The 16,325-nt window shown below is 45.4% G+C and overlaps 1 protein-coding gene across 1 annotated transcript in view; it reads left to right on the forward strand.

Moving 5' to 3' along the window:
* Positions 1-16,325, forward strand: part of ACSL5 (acyl-CoA synthetase long chain family member 5) — a 65,775-nt gene that overhangs the window by 23,669 nt on the left and 25,781 nt on the right. The window contains exons 2-5 of the mRNA XM_075534590.1: positions 3,998-4,185; positions 9,013-9,121; positions 15,580-15,644; positions 15,750-15,851. Coding sequence (XP_075390705.1) covers positions 4,030-4,185; positions 9,013-9,121; positions 15,580-15,644; positions 15,750-15,851 — 432 coding nt within the window. The 5' untranslated portion in view covers positions 3,998-4,029. The remainder of the gene's footprint in view (positions 1-3,997; positions 4,186-9,012; positions 9,122-15,579; positions 15,645-15,749; positions 15,852-16,325) is intronic.

Consider the following 16,325-nt stretch of genomic DNA (forward strand, 5'->3'; position numbering starts at 1 on the left):
AATGATTTGCTGGTTTAGCAGTAAAAAGGAACAAAGGCCAGGTGAGGGGTGTGGCAGGAGGAATCTCTGGTACAGTGTGAGGGGGGCGGGCAGGCAGAGAGGAGCAACTCAGACTGGTGGCAGGATCCCACCAGGAGGGTAGGTCATGATGGGTGAATCCCAAGCAAGCCTCGCTTCCCCATTGCCACTGCTCCCTGCTCCCTCAAATGCTTCACTTTCCAAGGGCAGATTCCCTCCCCTGCCTGGGCTAGCTAGCGTGGCTGGCCTGAGAAGCATTCCTGCTGGCTCTTGGAGATTCATCGCCTCTTCCCAGGCCATTCCACAAGTCAAGGCAAGGCTAGCTTCCAAATCTCTCTGATCCTGCCAGGCAGTCACCAGCAACCCTGGGTCTGACCTCATCTCCTACCTGTGGCACCTTACTTTCGTTTTTGCCTTGTCTTGTCCTTTTTTGTCTGATCCTAAATACAACGTGGAAGAAAGCAAGGAATCAGTCTCTCGTGTCAGTCTCTGGGAGTCTCTTCCCCCAAATAGGAAGTCACGATTCCAAAATCCATTCATGGGCAGACCATGTGGAAAGCTGTCTCAGAAGTTCTTGCTGTTGTGTCTGAACCTGCCCACCAATCCCGCCTTTAAAAAACCACGTCGTGGGACTGAGGTGAAGGGTTCCTTTTCATGGAGAAGGCCCCAAATAACGGGTCCTGACTGCTGCCCTGACCTCGGAGGAGATCCCCATCTTGATTTGATCACCCCGTTTCTTGGGCTTGCTGTCTTTGAATTTTGAGTGGGGCGATCCCAATCTCTCTGAGTTGCTCTGTCGGGCATTGCAGAGAGCATTGAGGATTGACCATCTGAACCTGGCTTGCTGTAACCTGTGTGGGGCCAGACACTTTTGAATTCTGTGCCTAGAATTTAGCAAACAACAAACAAGTGGGTTTGGTTCCTGGAGAAGGCTCCAGCTTTCAAGCCTCATCTCTCTTGGCTCTTGGTCCGCTCACAAGAAAGTATGCCGTCAAGGGACGCCCTTCGGATCAGCCAGAGATAAAAAGGTATGAACAGAGTTAATGAGATTTTGAAGAAGGTGCTTTGGTGTGAAACACCAAATGCTTCCCGCTAAATCTGAGGGCCGTGCCCTTGGGGAAATAATCAGGTTTTCGATCCCACTCGTGGTGGTCCTTCCGCCATTGGCTGACTTTCCGGGCAGTGTTCTGCTGTGGGCTGCCTTTCTGGAGAGCTCCACCCCTTTCCCTGGCCCAACCTTTCTAGGGGCGCTCCAGGGTTCCTGTGCAACCCAGCAGGCAATTCAACCTTTGTAGGGTAGAGGGAAATGTCCACCTTTCTCCATCCACTTCCTTCCACTGCTGTCTCTTCTATTGATAAAGAACTAACCTTTGCCACCATGCCAAGTTCTATGTAAAGAACCGCTTTCCAGCTTTCAGGAGGGAAGCAAAGAGGGGCAACGGTATGTGCACTTGGTCAGGTCGCTTTAGGCCTTGGAACTTCTACTCTCTCCTCTGCGACACATGATTTGATGGCATTGCTTGCGTTCAGTGAGGTGACCCCTGGAAATAACCTAGCTGAGGGCCTGGCACAGAGGCAAACCCACCAGCTAATCCATTGCCGATCGAGTGGATTCTGAGGCTTAATGACCCTTTGTAGTGTTTCTGAGGTGGCAAAGTATTATGACAGCAAATAGCTTCAAACTTCATCCAAGGAGCACAGCTCGCCTTGTGCCGGCATGGCTCATGCATTGGCTGTGGTCATGAACTGACAGTCTTAAGACTCACTGCCATCAAGTTGGTGCTGACTCATAGCGACCCCATAGGACTGGGCAGAACTGTCCCTCTAGGTTTCCCAGACTAATTATTTAGAGGAGTAGAAAACCCTAGTTGTCTCCCCAGAAATGGCTGGTGGTTTCCAACCATTGACCTTACGGTGACCCACTGCCTAACCACTACCTCACCATGGCCATTCTTAAGCAATCTGAAAGTGTCGAAGCAAGAGTTAGTCTAGAGGGCTTCGAGGGCCTGCCCAGAGGGTGCTGTTGCTATTAGGTGCTGTCGAGTCCCTTCTGACTGAGACTGTGCAACACTGCCTGGTGTCCGCTCTCGGTGCCCACTCTTGGTGCCATCCTCTCGGTGCCCGCTCTCGGTGCCCGCTCTCGGTGCCAGCCTCTCGGTGCCCGCTTTTCTCAGCCCTTTGCTGTAGTCAGTGTTGTTCTCTCGCCTGGAGAGTCCTCTTCTCTTTTGTAACCCTCTCCTTTATCAAGCCAAATGGTTTAGAGTGGGTTGAAGCTGAACTTGGCTGGAAACGATAAGAAAATCTGGGGGGTAGGGGGCTGGGTAGTAGCTTTGAGGGCTTTCAGTTCTTTGAGATCTTACCCTGGCCTCGATCTTCAATGCTCACCTTTTAGCATGCCCATTCTGTGTACTTGGTTAGGGTTTACCTCCACTCGACATGGTTCCATGTCCCCTGGAGGAGAGGACTCTGGGCATGGCAAGTTGGAAAGCTGTTAGTCTCTGGGCTCCTCCTGGTGCTCTATAAAGAAGCAAGGAGTCAGTCAGACAAGGCTGGCCATCATTTGATTTTTAATCCATATGAGTTGGCGAAGAATATCGACAATACTGTGGACTGCCGAAAGAATGAAAAAATACGTCTTGGAAGAAAGATCCCTGGTGGGTGCATAGTGGTTACACACTGGGCTGCTTAACCACAAGGTCAGCAGGTTGAAACCACCAGTCGCTTTCCAGGAGAAAGATAAGACTTTCTACTCCAGTAAAGAGTCAAAATCACTGAAATCCACATGGGCACGCCTACCCTGTCATAGAGGGTCACTGTGAGTCAGAATCAACTCAATGGCAGTGAGTTTGTTTTGTGTCTGTTTTTCTTTGGTTTGGACTCGGAAAAAGTACATACAGTTATTCGTAGGTGTCTACAAGTCAGTTCCAACCCATAGTGATCTTATGCACAGCAGAAGGAAACACTGCCTGATCCTGCCCACAGATGTTCCTAAGCTTTAGCCGATGGCTGCAGCCACCATGTCAATCCATCTTGCTGAAGGTCATCCTCTTTTGTGCTGCCCCTCAACTTTACCACACATGAGGTCTTTCTCCAGGAGTCGCCTCTCCTGTCAACATGCGTCCAAAGTATGTAAGATAAAGTCTCGCCAGCCTTGTCTCCAAGAAGCTCTCTGGCCATTCTTCTTCCGAGCCAAATCAGAACGCTCCTTGAAGACAATGCTGGTGAGACTTGGTCTCATGTACTTAGCACATGTTATCAGATGGCCCATTCCCTGGAAAACAAAGCAAAACAATCCTGCTTGTTAAAGTAAAGAGTCAGCCAAAAAAAAAAAAAAGAAGACCTTCAAGGGGCTGCATGGACACAGGGGCTGCAACACTGGGCTCAAAGAAAACAATTGTAAGGACGGTGCAGGACTGGGCGGTGCTGCGTTTTGTGATACACAGAGTTGCTATGCATCACAGTCAAGCAGAACACACCTAACAGTAACATCGAGATGGAGTCACCTATCTGGAAGGCATGTTTGCAAAGTCTCTACTTCTGGGTGCTTTATACCAGGGAAATACAGCTGGAAGAGTCCACCTTGATCTTCCAAGGACCCGAGGCTGAGATTGTTCTCTGGAGAAAACTCCTCAACTGCCAGCTTTTATTGAGTCAATCAAGACCTTCTCCTAAGGTTCAAGGGCCAAAGGAAAGGGGAAATCCCTTCTGACAATGGTCTAGGAGATGGTCCGCTTGTTTTCTTTGATCTTAACCTCTTTGTGTCACGGCAGTCAAATAACAGGGGAAGAAGACATGGTCTATGATTTGCCTATATTGGTAAGTGAGCAAAGGGGACATTCTGCTACTAGAGAGTGCTAACCCTGTCTATTAGGATGAGGAGGTGTGTGTGTGTGTGTGTGTGTATATTTATAAACATATCGCTACTGAGTATACAGAGTCAAAATATATTTCTCTAAATTTTCCTTTTTTTTTTTTAAAGGTCTGAATTTCCTGCTGCCGTGGTTCACAAAGATGCTTTTTATCTTCAACTTTTTGTTTTCCCCACTTCCGACCCCGGTCCTAATATGCTTCCTGACCTTTGGAGCGGCTGTCTTCTGGTGGCTGATCAATCGGCCTCAGCCAGTCTTTCCTCTAATTAACCTAAACAAGCAGTCCGTAGGAATTGAGGTAATATACCAGTTGTTGTTTTTTAATTTTTCTGAGCAGATTAACCTTAGTAGAATACACACTTAACTCACTGCCATCAACTCCTAGTGACACTATAACACACAAACACACACATACACACACACTCTGCCCCCAGTGGCCCTGAAGAGGTCTGATCTCCTTTCATAAGGATTCAAAACTCTCAAATCCAAGCTCACTGCCATGAGTTCACTGGGACTCAAAGTGGCCCTCTAAGGGCATTCGAACTTAACTTCTGAGCACCCTGGTTGGCAGCAGCTGTGGAGGACAGTCACAGCCCAAAATCCATTTGCCAGAGTCCCCACCTAGATGGAGCCTCCCTTGAATTCTTTCTTGTTCCTTAACCAAAGCTGCAGGTCATTTTGGCCTCAGGCAGAATGCCTTGGAAAGTGGAAGACCTCCACTCCTCTTCCACCAGCCCAGGGAGGGGCAGTCTCTTAGGGGCCTGCCTGGTTGTGTCGTTAATGGAGATCACCGTACCGGGGACAGTACAAGGGATGTGGTCATGAGTCATGCTCTAGTACTCTCTCCGTGACTGCCCTGGTTGGTAGGCCCCGGACCAACCTTGTATGCCTTTCTATCTTAACAACGTATGTATACCATTCCTTGCCTGTGGCCCCACCTATGACAGTAATGTATTGATCTGCCACCAGTCATGAATTTGTGGCCATTCCCTTTGTTACACGCCTTATTTAACCTACGATGAATCTCAGACGCCATGTTGACCTCCTGTTCATGGCCTACCTCATCCAGATGATGTATCTGTGCCACTGTGTTATCTTTATCTCTTTAAAGACTTAAAATGTTCTAAAATTATATTTGAGATTGGGGCTCTCTTTTGTACCCTAAGACATAAATATAGACTGGAACTTCCCATGTGGGTCCGAGACTAAATCTTTATGGTGGTAGAAAGCCTCATTGTTTTCCATCGGAGCACATACAAGCTGCTGACCTGGCGAATGGCAGCCTAGCACATAACCCCCTAGACCACGAGGACTCCCTTTCATGTACGTTACAGCCAAGAAAATCCTGTGGAGCAGGTCTACCCCCAAACACACAGCACTGCTGTGAATCAGAATCTACTCAACAGCAGCAAGATTTGGGGGTTTGCTTATTTGTGTTTGAAAGCTACCGATGGTTTCTACATTTTGACATAGAGAGAGGTGTTAAATAAAATGTGATCGATGTGTCTCCCAATCGGCCTAAAAGATGTACTACCTGCGTCCTTTACAGAAGAGGTTTGCTAGCCCCTCACTAACTGGTTGAGTCAGCATCATCACATTGTCACTGAGATGCCCAGTGTCTGAGAATGGTGAAGAAGTCACTCCCTCCATTTAAATTCCAGTTTTGAGTTCTTGTTCATCCTTAAGACTGGCATAAGTTCAACTTTCCTCCTCAACACTCCTCCACCTCCACCCCCATCAGCCAGCTAATAGCCCCACTTCCTATCTCACTGGGCCAGCTGAAAGTTCCAACGCCAATTCATAGCAACCCTGTGGACCGAGGAGAACTGTGCGCGTCCAACACTACAATTTTTCATGGGAGTGGAGACCCTGCTGGCTTCAAACTGCTGACCTTGTGGTTCACAGCCCCAGACTCTCCTTCTCCTCGTGAATACCTTCATCTAGCCATCCTCAATCCCCTTCAGAACAAAAGTATTCCTGTCCCTTCTCTAGCTGTTTACTGTCTCCTTTTCCCCTGATGAGGAATCTTTTTCAAGTTACTTCCATGCTCCCTTGCCTCATCTCCGTTTCTTCGTTGGTATCTTCCTGTCTCGTTGACCCTATTTACGCAGGCCTCGATTTCTCTCAACCCCTCATTGACCACGGGACTTCTTCCAGCGTGAGTCCCCTGGTTGACTTAGCTCCCTGAGCCGGGAGCTTGCACTACTACAGTGTCCGCCACCCTCCTCTCAGTCACCCATAACCTTCCTTCTAAATACAGTGACTTTTCCTTTAGCCTTCCCCTCAACTGACCGCTGACGCCTTTTGTGAGACTCCGCTGCTTCCTAATTCTCAGCCGGCCTTCTCTCTTCCCTTATGCTCTTTCCTTCCCTCGTGCCAGGGGTTCATTCTCAACATTGCTTGCATCCTTTAAAGCAACGGAAATGTCTGATAAAGTAAATATGTATAGATTCCAGGTCATGCCGTCTCCGTTGCAACCACTTTGCTCTGCCATGGTCACATGAAAGCCCCAGACACGATGTAAACAAATAATTGAGACTGTGTTCCAAACAAACTTTATTTATCAAAGAAGGTGACAGGCTGGGTTTGGCCTGCAGGCTATAGCCTGCCCGTCTCTGCGCCAGGCTCTCCGCTGGAAAAAAAGAGATAGGATTTGGATTTCCCTAGGATTTGGAAAGGGGTCAAAGGCTGTGCCACACCTCTCTGGACTTTCCAGAGTCTACCTGGCCACCTAGTTCCAGTCCTTGGGACTCCGAGCATGGGCCTGCCCATGGCCATGACCCTGAAGTGCCTCGCTCTCAGTACATCTCTTCTTGTATCTTCTCCTCATTCAACGACAGGTGTGCCCATTCCTGCTCCCTGTCAGTCAAATGCATCTCTTTCATCCAGTTGTCTGTCTTTAGATCGAATCATCTCTGTTCGTCCTTTCTTCTTACCCCCTGCATCCAAACTGACAGACAGCAAGACCCTGTACTCTGTCGCTGCCGTGCTGTATTTTTGACAACTTGACTCAATGCAAAAGGCCTGTATGGAATCTAGTTCCTAGTGGCCCCACAGGACAGAGTAGAACTCCCACCCCATAGGGTTGCCTATGTTGAACCTTAATGGCGTTCACGGCCACGTCTTTCTCCCACCTAGTCACTGATGGGTTTGAACCATGGGTGTAGTGGTTAACCCCTCAGCTGCCAGTGGAGAGGTCCGTGGTGTGACACACCGATGGCACTGAAGAAGAAAGGTGTGGCATTTTTCTGAAGACGACAGCCTAGGGAATGTTCCAGTCACTGTACGTCAGAGAGGCAACTGGAAGCTATGCCACTGGTATTTCAAATACCAGCCAGGTAACCCACAGTGGACAGGTCTCTATGGAGCTTCCCGTCTAAGACCGAGTAGGACAGAGGCAAACCACTTCTAAAAGGTTAGCCACTGAAAATCTTCCGAACAACAGCTAGACATCGTCTGCCATACTGCCGGAAGCGGAACCCTTCCCAGATAGGAAGGAGGATGACACATTCTATTAATTGGACCTGACTCAATGAAACCTAACATCAACAATAACCAAGTCAGACTCATTGCAAGTCCATTGCAACTCATAGGATCCTAGAGGACGATCTAAGATTGCCCATGTGGGTTTCCATGACTGTAACTCCTTATGAGAGGAGGAAGTCTCGTCTTTCTCCTGAGGAACAGCTGGTGGTTTCGAACTGCCAGACTTTTGATTAGCAGCCCAACACGTAACCACTACGCTACCAGAGCACCTTTACAAACCACAATAACAGGATGACTAAATGTGCCATCTCATGGAAACCTCCTTTTATGTTGTTCTAGACCAGGGGTCAGAAAACTGCAGCTCTTCTGGTATGTACACGCGGCTCTAAAGTCAAATTTAAAAATTTCAAAGGATATGATGCAGACCAGGGAAAGTTCCTTTGTTTGTAAAAATGTATATATGGCTCTCGAGTGAGGACAGGATTGGCTCGTCCATCTCAAGCATTCACCAACCCTGCTCCAGATTGCCCCCAAAGAAACCCCCAACGTCACTGCCATTGAGTCAATACTGACTCACAGTAACCCTGGTGAGTTTCCTAGACTGTAACTATTGACGGGAATGGAAAAGCCAGTCTTTCCCACAGAGATGCTGGTGGTTTCAAACTTCCGACCATGAGGATCACAGCCCAATGTGTCACCACGACACCACCAGGGCTCCTAGATTATTAGGGTCCTTTGTATACCTTCATGTCTTACCCCTACATTTATAGTTTTATCTTCATAATTTCCATTTATAAATACTTCTTTCATGGATGCCTATTTCTCTAACTCACTTTCACGCATATGTTTGGTTCACTGTTGTCCTTCCTCCACCCACCCCCCAGGCTGGACCCTGGAGATGCAGTTGACAATCCTGGGGAGATTCCCAGCTCCAGCCTCTTTCTCCACTCTCTCTAGCCACCCACCAGACTCTGCACATCATTATCTTGCTGCCATGCCTTTGTTCTGCTGTCCCTTCACCCTCGACCTGTTCTCCCTTCCCTCCCCCTCTATGCCTCGTCTTTTTTGGAAAGTGACTACTTACCCACCAGTCTCTATTGAGGTCTTACTTGATCTCCATAGGCTTTCTTCTTTACACAGAATTTGTTACTTCATTTGTTTGCCAAAATGTGTGCTTAGCTTTTTCACAGGCTGTATTTTCATATTCTTTCTTTTTCAGCCACATCCCCAAACACTAGTTTGTAAGAGACTCAAAAGCAATGCCTTTGTCTAATTACATCTGCAGCACTTGCACAGTGCCAGCCACCTGGTAGGCACTCGAAAGATGTTTAAAACTACAAATGATACATAGCAGAGGGTGGGGGGCTACAGCAAAGCCAAACCGTGATCATCTGTGGGTGCTGGTGAGACCATTGACCCGATTTGCTTAAGTCTTTTTGTACTTGTACATTTTCCAAACCTACTACCCTTTTGAGATGAGAGACATGGAAGAATCAAACAGTGAAGGAGCTATCCCTGTGGTCTCAAAGGGAATGCCAGTGAATGTCAGCATTCTTGTCTCTTTCTGTGCAATTCATAAAGAGTTTGGAAAGTATTGTGAGAGACTCAGGCTGGGCCTTAACTTGGTCTTCTGTCTCAGGGAGGAGCCCGGAAAAGTGTACTTCAGAAGGGCAATGAACTGATGCAGTACTACTTCTCAGACGCCAGGACTATGTATGAAATTTTCCAGAGAGGACTCGTTGTGTCTGGTAAGCCATGGCCTTGTGTGTAAAAAGACCAGAGTGGGGGTCTTGCCCCCATCTCTTCTCTTTCGATTCATGCCTGAAACCCAGGTGTTTAGAGGTGGTGGTCTGAGGGGAACTGCAACCTACAAAGTAGAAGAGGTCTTAGCCCAGTGCTGGGATCCAGTGCTGGAAATACCAGAGGGACAGTTTGGTTCCCGATTCTTCCACTTCCAGAGGGGCGCTTTGTGCAAACCACTTCGCTTCTCTGAATCGCTTCCTTTCTTTACACTAGGCGAATTTCCCAGACAAGTTGTTACGAAAGACTTGACAATATGTGTAGAATTATATTTTGATGAACTCACTAGTGTAGAATATTGGTCTGGAGCAGGCTTTTTATAAACGTGATTTGCGTCATTACGTAAGCAGAATTCGGAGCCAAGATGATCAGCGCAGGCATCCTCTTTCAGTGAGTCAGAATAAGACTGAGCTGCGAGACTTGGGTGCTTTCTTGTTTTATCTTCAACCCCTAAACCCTAGCACAGGCCCCGGCGGCTGTTCTTACGACCACAGATGCTTCCTTACAAACATCACCGCAGGGACTTTGACACGTGCCTTTGGAGGAGACCCAGGCTGCGATACTTCGGTCTTGTATCACTGGGCTCAGCATTTGGCACAAGCACTCCTGCAACACTCAGCTGCTTCACACCCCTCCTCCCACCGTCTTTCCTTTCAGAGGACATTGGGTCCAGACCCAGACTTGCCAATGTGACTTTGTCCTGCTCTCTTCGTCCTGCCTGTGGATTCGTGATGGTCACCACCTCCAGGCAAAGGTTAACTATGCAATTGTGGGGGATTCAAATAAACGACAGTCGCTGCAATGTCTTGGTAATTTAGAAGAGTCTTTATTCGGTTATAACTGGACTGCTAGAATCTACAAGCAATTCTTTGATCTCAGTCCTGAGTCCAAATTTCAGTTCGTATTTTAAGGCCGAAAAACTCATTTATCACCTGTCCAGGGTTCAAGCAAGCATGAACAGAAGCAGAAAGTAAAATTAATGTATTAATTGCTACTTCAAGAAGAGTTAGTATGCCTTACAAGGTGCATTCTGTATCATAAAAGAAACAATACCAAAATTGATGATACCATGCTGGTTACCATAAAAAAATTGACTACAACATCCAAGGGAACAATATTGAATCAGAATAAATGATATATTAAAGAATAATCTAAACTAATTGGTACAGTGTCCAGAACCTGGGAACATGGTGTACATTCTAAAATGTTTCTTCCAAGACCCCTCTGGGTAAACTCAAACCACCGACCTTAGCTGCCGAGTGTGTTGAACCAGCATTTCCACGGCACATGTATTACCTACTTTTCCTCAGATCTGGGGAATCGTGATGGTCACCGTCATTTTCAAAGATAAAGAAATGAAGACTCTGAGATTCAGTAACATGCCCCTCAAGGTCAAAGAGCTAGAAAATGTTGGAGGTGATATTTCCATGTAAGTCTGCCTGATTTGACTCAAAACTACAAAACAAGCTAAAAACAAACACACTGCTATCCAATCGCTGCCGACTCACAGTGAGGCTATTGGACAGGGTTTCTCAGACAATAACTTTGGGTGGGGGTCGAGAACTCCATTTTTCTCCAGGTTTCCAATTGTTAACCTTTCAGACCGGAGCCCACCTCATACCCACTACACCACGAGGACTCCCGATTTCACTAGATTGTTCTAATGAGGCCAGCTCCGAAGAGTTTTACAAAAATAGTCGCTCCATCAGACAATGGATGATTTCTTATTAAAAAAAACAAAACACTTGTAGATAGAGGCTCCAGAGGGGCTTGTTGTCGGCATTTCTGCTTGAAATCAGCCTTTGTTGAGATCCATGCCAACAGTAAACACCTTTTTAAAAAACAGCCATTAGTTTCCCTATTTATCTGGCAACTAAAGATGGCAGAATTTCCTGTTTGCTTTGTTTTGTTTCTTATTCTAACATTTCTCCATTAAGCATGTACTGCTTTTATAACTAGAGAGGAGTTATGTAGCATGTGATACATGGCGCAGAAAATAATTTATAAAGAAAATGAGTTAGTAGTTTTAAATTAAAACAAAACATTTCTCTTGTGAACAAGCATGAGACAGCTGGCCTGTTTACTGGCCAAAGAAAAACAGACACTTCAGGTTTCCACTGGAATTGAATAATGCATCATCCTGAAATTATCTTTTGGACTTCTTCTACCTGACAGGTGGTCTGTGGATCATACATTGAGAATCTCTTGGGGATATTATTTAAAACAGTGATTCCCTCACTCTATCTTAGCTTCACTGAGTCAGAATTCTAGGTGATACGAACCAAGAATCTGTATTTGACATAAAGCTTCCCTTCCCCAGGACTCTGCATGCCAGCTTTTGAACTCTACTTAGTTTATGAGCGGAAATTTTTCTGAGAAGGGATGGATAGGTGGGGTTGACACCTTATAAGAGCGAGGTCTGAGTTGAACAAGTTAATCAAAGGCTAGGCTGTTCAAAAGTTCAGCTAATAGGATCAAGCTGATTAGGGCACAGAGTTTAATGAGGCCACTGTTGGAGCCCCTTTGGGCCAATTATTTCCCTGGCCACTGGCCTCTGCTGGCCTCTTCATCAAGAGGGAAATGAGAAGAGAATGCAACATAGTTTCTTCCACATTCCCCAGCTCCACATCTTTCTCGGTGACCTTGAGGAAGCGTTTGCTGTCCCAAGCCTTCATAAGCCTTGGTATCACAAAGCTAACAACAGCTGGGACAACCCGCGGGGGGTTGATGTGCCGAGCTTCCAGTGCCAAACTTAAACCACACCTGTTGCTATGAGCTCCATTCTGACGCTGAGAGACCCTGCAGGAAAGAACAGATCTGCCGCCTAGGATTTTCCACGTTGTAATCTTTATGGAAGCAGACTGCCACATCTTTCTCCCATAGAGTAGGCTTCAACCAAGGACCTTTTGGTTAGTAGCTAAGTGATTAACCACAAAACCACCACGATGCCTTAGCTTACAACCAGCAGTCAGTGAAAGGTAGCTATCTCCAGTGATCGTTATGAGTGGACAAGCGTGGGGCGGGAACAATGGCCCTGTCCCTCCAAGAGAGCGTGCTTGGGTGTAACAGCCTGACACACTTGACTTCTAGAGCCTTTATGCAATTGTTTCAGTAAGATGAAGCTCTTATCCTTCCTGTAGACCAGGGGTTCTCCATCTTCCTCATGACGCAGCCCCTTCATACACTTCCTCATGTTGTGGTGACTTCCCAACCATAAAATGACTTTTGTTGCTACTTCATCACTGTCATTTTGCTACTGTCATGAATCGGGTGACCCCTGTGAAAGGGCCGTTGGACCCCCAAAGGGGTCGCGGCCCACAGGTTGAGAACCACTGCTGTAGACTGTCTCTTTATTCGTGTTTTCTCTCTTTAGTCAGAAAATGCTCTCTCCAGTCCTGTCCTTGCTTTTCCTCAGCCATTTCATAGGTGAGCTTCCCACGTGCCCCCTGAGTCCCTAGCAACCCTCTCTCAGAAGACTTCCCTTTGGCAAGACCCAAGACCCAAGCTCCACTCTGCAGTTGTGGCTAGACCCTCTATGGAAAATTTCCATCCTTTCTACATTTCTATATATAATTCAGCCTCATTCAACTGAGGTGTGGCAGTTTCTCCCTCAGTTAGGATTGTGCCTTAGCCTGGTATCATGACTTCCGGCCCTGAGAGCTGAGCTACCTACTGAACTTTAATAAATGGCTGTCCCTACACTTAATTTAATCTTAAATAAGACTCGGTCATTTAGATGTTCAGAAGTTTAATTTTTGGTTGCTAAATTTAAGACACAAATTAGAAAAATACTGACAGCAAATGTGTGTGTGTTTTCCTTCAGTCTTATAGCTTGTTATGAGCCTCTGTATCACAGCAGACACTGTCCAGGAAATGGACAAAGTGCATAAACAGGTGATTTGTGACCGTAAATAAACTTTCACAAGCAAGAGAAAACATTCCATGACGCCAAACAAGTGAAGATCATTGTGTCTCATGTGTTTGCTCACCAAAGGAGAATCTTGGCAGAACATGACTTTTAACAATAAAGTTGATAGGATGATCAATTTGACATAGTCAATGTATTTAAGGTATCAACTTATTCAATGAAATAATTCGGCAATTATAGAAATGATACAATAATCCTCCATGATGGGATCAGCCAAAGAATGATAAAGAATTATAAATTATCTTGACTCAGCACCATCACCTGACCTCCAAATCTTGGGCTTGGTCAGCCTCTCCTTCCTGTGACCTAGCAATCTGGTATCTGATCTCCAGATCTTGGATTCATCAGCCCTTGCAACTGTGGGAATCAAGAGAAGCTTCCAGCCTGACCCACAAAGTTGGGATTTGCCAACCTCTGCAACTAGTTCTCATTTCCTGGAGATTAAAAAAAATAGATATAGATTTCTATATTTCAAAATGCACTTCCTTGGTTTTGATTTTCTAGAGCACCATTCTAAGACATTTGGTACTGGGAGTGGGGCTCATTTCCCACTTTCTAGAGTTATTGACACTTCTTTCTAACTAGGTTCAGTCAACAAAATGACATCAGTGTAATGGGCCAGTGTGGTGTCTTATGAAAGATAAAGTCAGTCACGGTCCCTGCAGACTGAAATATGACATAGGGTTGATCTACTGCTGAGGTATATTCCATTAAAGGCATATTACTGGATTTGCCAACTAAAGGCTTCTGCCAAAACTACCATCCGTGGACTCACAGAATGAATACCTTATCCACCGTTGTGGTATTCCGTACACCATTGCTTGGATCAAGGGATTCACATCACAGCAAATAAACAAACCGTGGCGATGGGCACATGCTCATGAAATCCACTGAATTTCCCATCATCCAGGACCAGCTGACTTGATAAAACAATGAAATGGTCTTTACAGGCACAATTGCAGCGGCAGCTAGTCAGGAACATTCTACAGGGATGAGGCGATGTTCTCTCAAAGATGAAGGCAAGTGTGCAAGAGTGTTCCATCATGGAAATTTTTCACTTCCATTTTTTTTTTTTAGTTCAAGGATCATTTGATGGCCTTTAGGAGTGTTTTCCAGTACAGTCTGTTGGGGCACCTGCCCTGGCCCCAAAGTCCACTTTCAGCATTCCCTGGGAACCTTGCCACTCCATTCCCTTGCTGTTCTGCTGCACTCCCCAGTGCTTTGTCTTGGTGTGGTGGGATCAGGTCAAGTTCACTTCCATTTTCAATGAACTTTGGGAAGCTCTTTTCCAACTGAACAAGATACGACCTGGTCCTATGCCATCCTCATAATTGTTGCTGTGTTTGAGCCCAATTTTTCAGCCACGGTGTCCATCCACCTTGTTGGTTTTTTTTTGCTGTCTCTCTACTTTACCAAGAACGATCTCTTCTCTAAGGTCTGTTCCCTACTGACAACATGTCCTTATGAAGGCTCATCATCCTCTAAGGAACATTCTGGCCATATTTCTTCCTAGACCGATTTGTTTGTTCTTCCATAAAATATTCAGTATTCTTCCCCTACACCGTAATTCAAAGGCATCACATCCTATTCACTGCCCTACTTTCCCTTCCATATGAACGATTGGAAAACGCATGGCTTGAGTTTGGCTCACTCAAAGATGTCCTCAAAATAATATCTTTGCTTTTCAATCCTTTAAAGAGATCTTAGTAGCGGGTGTGCGCAATGCAATACATTGTTTGATTTCTTCACTGTTGCTTCCATGGACATTGATTGCTCAATGAAATACTTGATAATTTCCGTATTTTCTCCATCTATCATGATGCTTATTGGTCCAGTTGTAAGGATTTTTGTTTTCTTGATGAGGATTACTCCATATTGAAGGAGTACTCCCACTCCCCTTTGATTTAAGCCAGCAAAGGTTGTTTCATCTGTATATTCACACATCTTCCTCCAATTCTGGACAACTAGGAAAGGAGATGCCAGTGTTTATAATGGTGTTTGAGAGATCATCAATAGCACATACATTTTAACGGTTCTACATTTTTATGAACACACATTTTATTATACAGAAGTATAAAACAAGGTTATTCAATGTTGGTTCATTAATACAGGGTGTCTTGTTTACTTCTGGGGTTTTCCTTGGTCATGTTAAATGAGTCAGTCAATGTTGAAATTTTCCTCTGAATGTCAACATTATCATAGCAGGTCACATATTCCAGGACTGTACCACACCTCGATTTTGTAGCATTCCCTAAGTTTCCTCATGTATTTTAATAGCTTTTCTCTGTTGTTGAGAACTGAATACTTACACTTTAACTCCTCAGACACATAATAGAGTCTTATATTGAACATACAGCTGAGATTTTTATTCGCGTTATCCTTCATATATTGCCTCTTCTAATCTTCAACTTTTGCAGATTCAAAGGGTTTACAATTATAACTTATTAGTTTATTTACAGTTTAATGTCATGTTTGCAGACAATGGGCCCTGCTTGGGATACAGAAAACCAAACCAGCCCTACAAATGGCTGTCCTATAAACAGGTAAGTCGTCATTAGTTTCGGAGAGATTCACTTGTTAATGTGCTATCCTGGGCTTACGTGATATCTTTTGGGTTTCAGACTCTTTTTCCCCCCCCTCTTCTATAGGTGTCTGATCGAGCAGAGTACCTGGGTTCCTTTCTCTTGCATAGAGGACACACGGCAACACCAGATAATTTCATTGGCATCTTTGCTCAGAATCGGCCAGAGGTAATAATTTCAATTGAGCGCAGTGAAGTTACTCAGAGCTAAGTCTAAAGTGCTTGTAAGCCCATTCACAATCTAGCATGCTGACACTCATTGATGACTTACCACAGTTTCTTAAAAATCCCATATCACTGGTGTCTTAAGCTTGAAAGGATGCTAGATCAGAGCCTTCTTAATTCTTGATTGAATGTCAGTCTTCTAGCCTAGGTGTTTATACTTATGTCATGCCCAACCCATCACTAATGGTCCATTACACAATGAATTAGAAGCATATTCAAGACATTAAACTAATTAGAATTAAACTTATCTCCTAGTCATTATCCACTATCCTCAAGGAAAGTCTGTATGGTTCAGAGTAGTTGAAAGAAATATATCCACTACAGTCAGGTTGCTTAATGCCCCAAATTGAAGTCAGTGGCTGCTCTTTCCAGTGGTAATGAGTTGAGCAGCTAACCGTAAGGTCAGCAGTTCAAAATC

The sequence above is a fragment of the Tenrec ecaudatus genome, chromosome 16, assembly GCF_050624435.1.
Source record: "Tenrec ecaudatus isolate mTenEca1 chromosome 16, mTenEca1.hap1, whole genome shotgun sequence".
Classification (NCBI taxonomy): domain Eukaryota; kingdom Metazoa; phylum Chordata; class Mammalia; order Afrosoricida; family Tenrecidae; genus Tenrec; species Tenrec ecaudatus.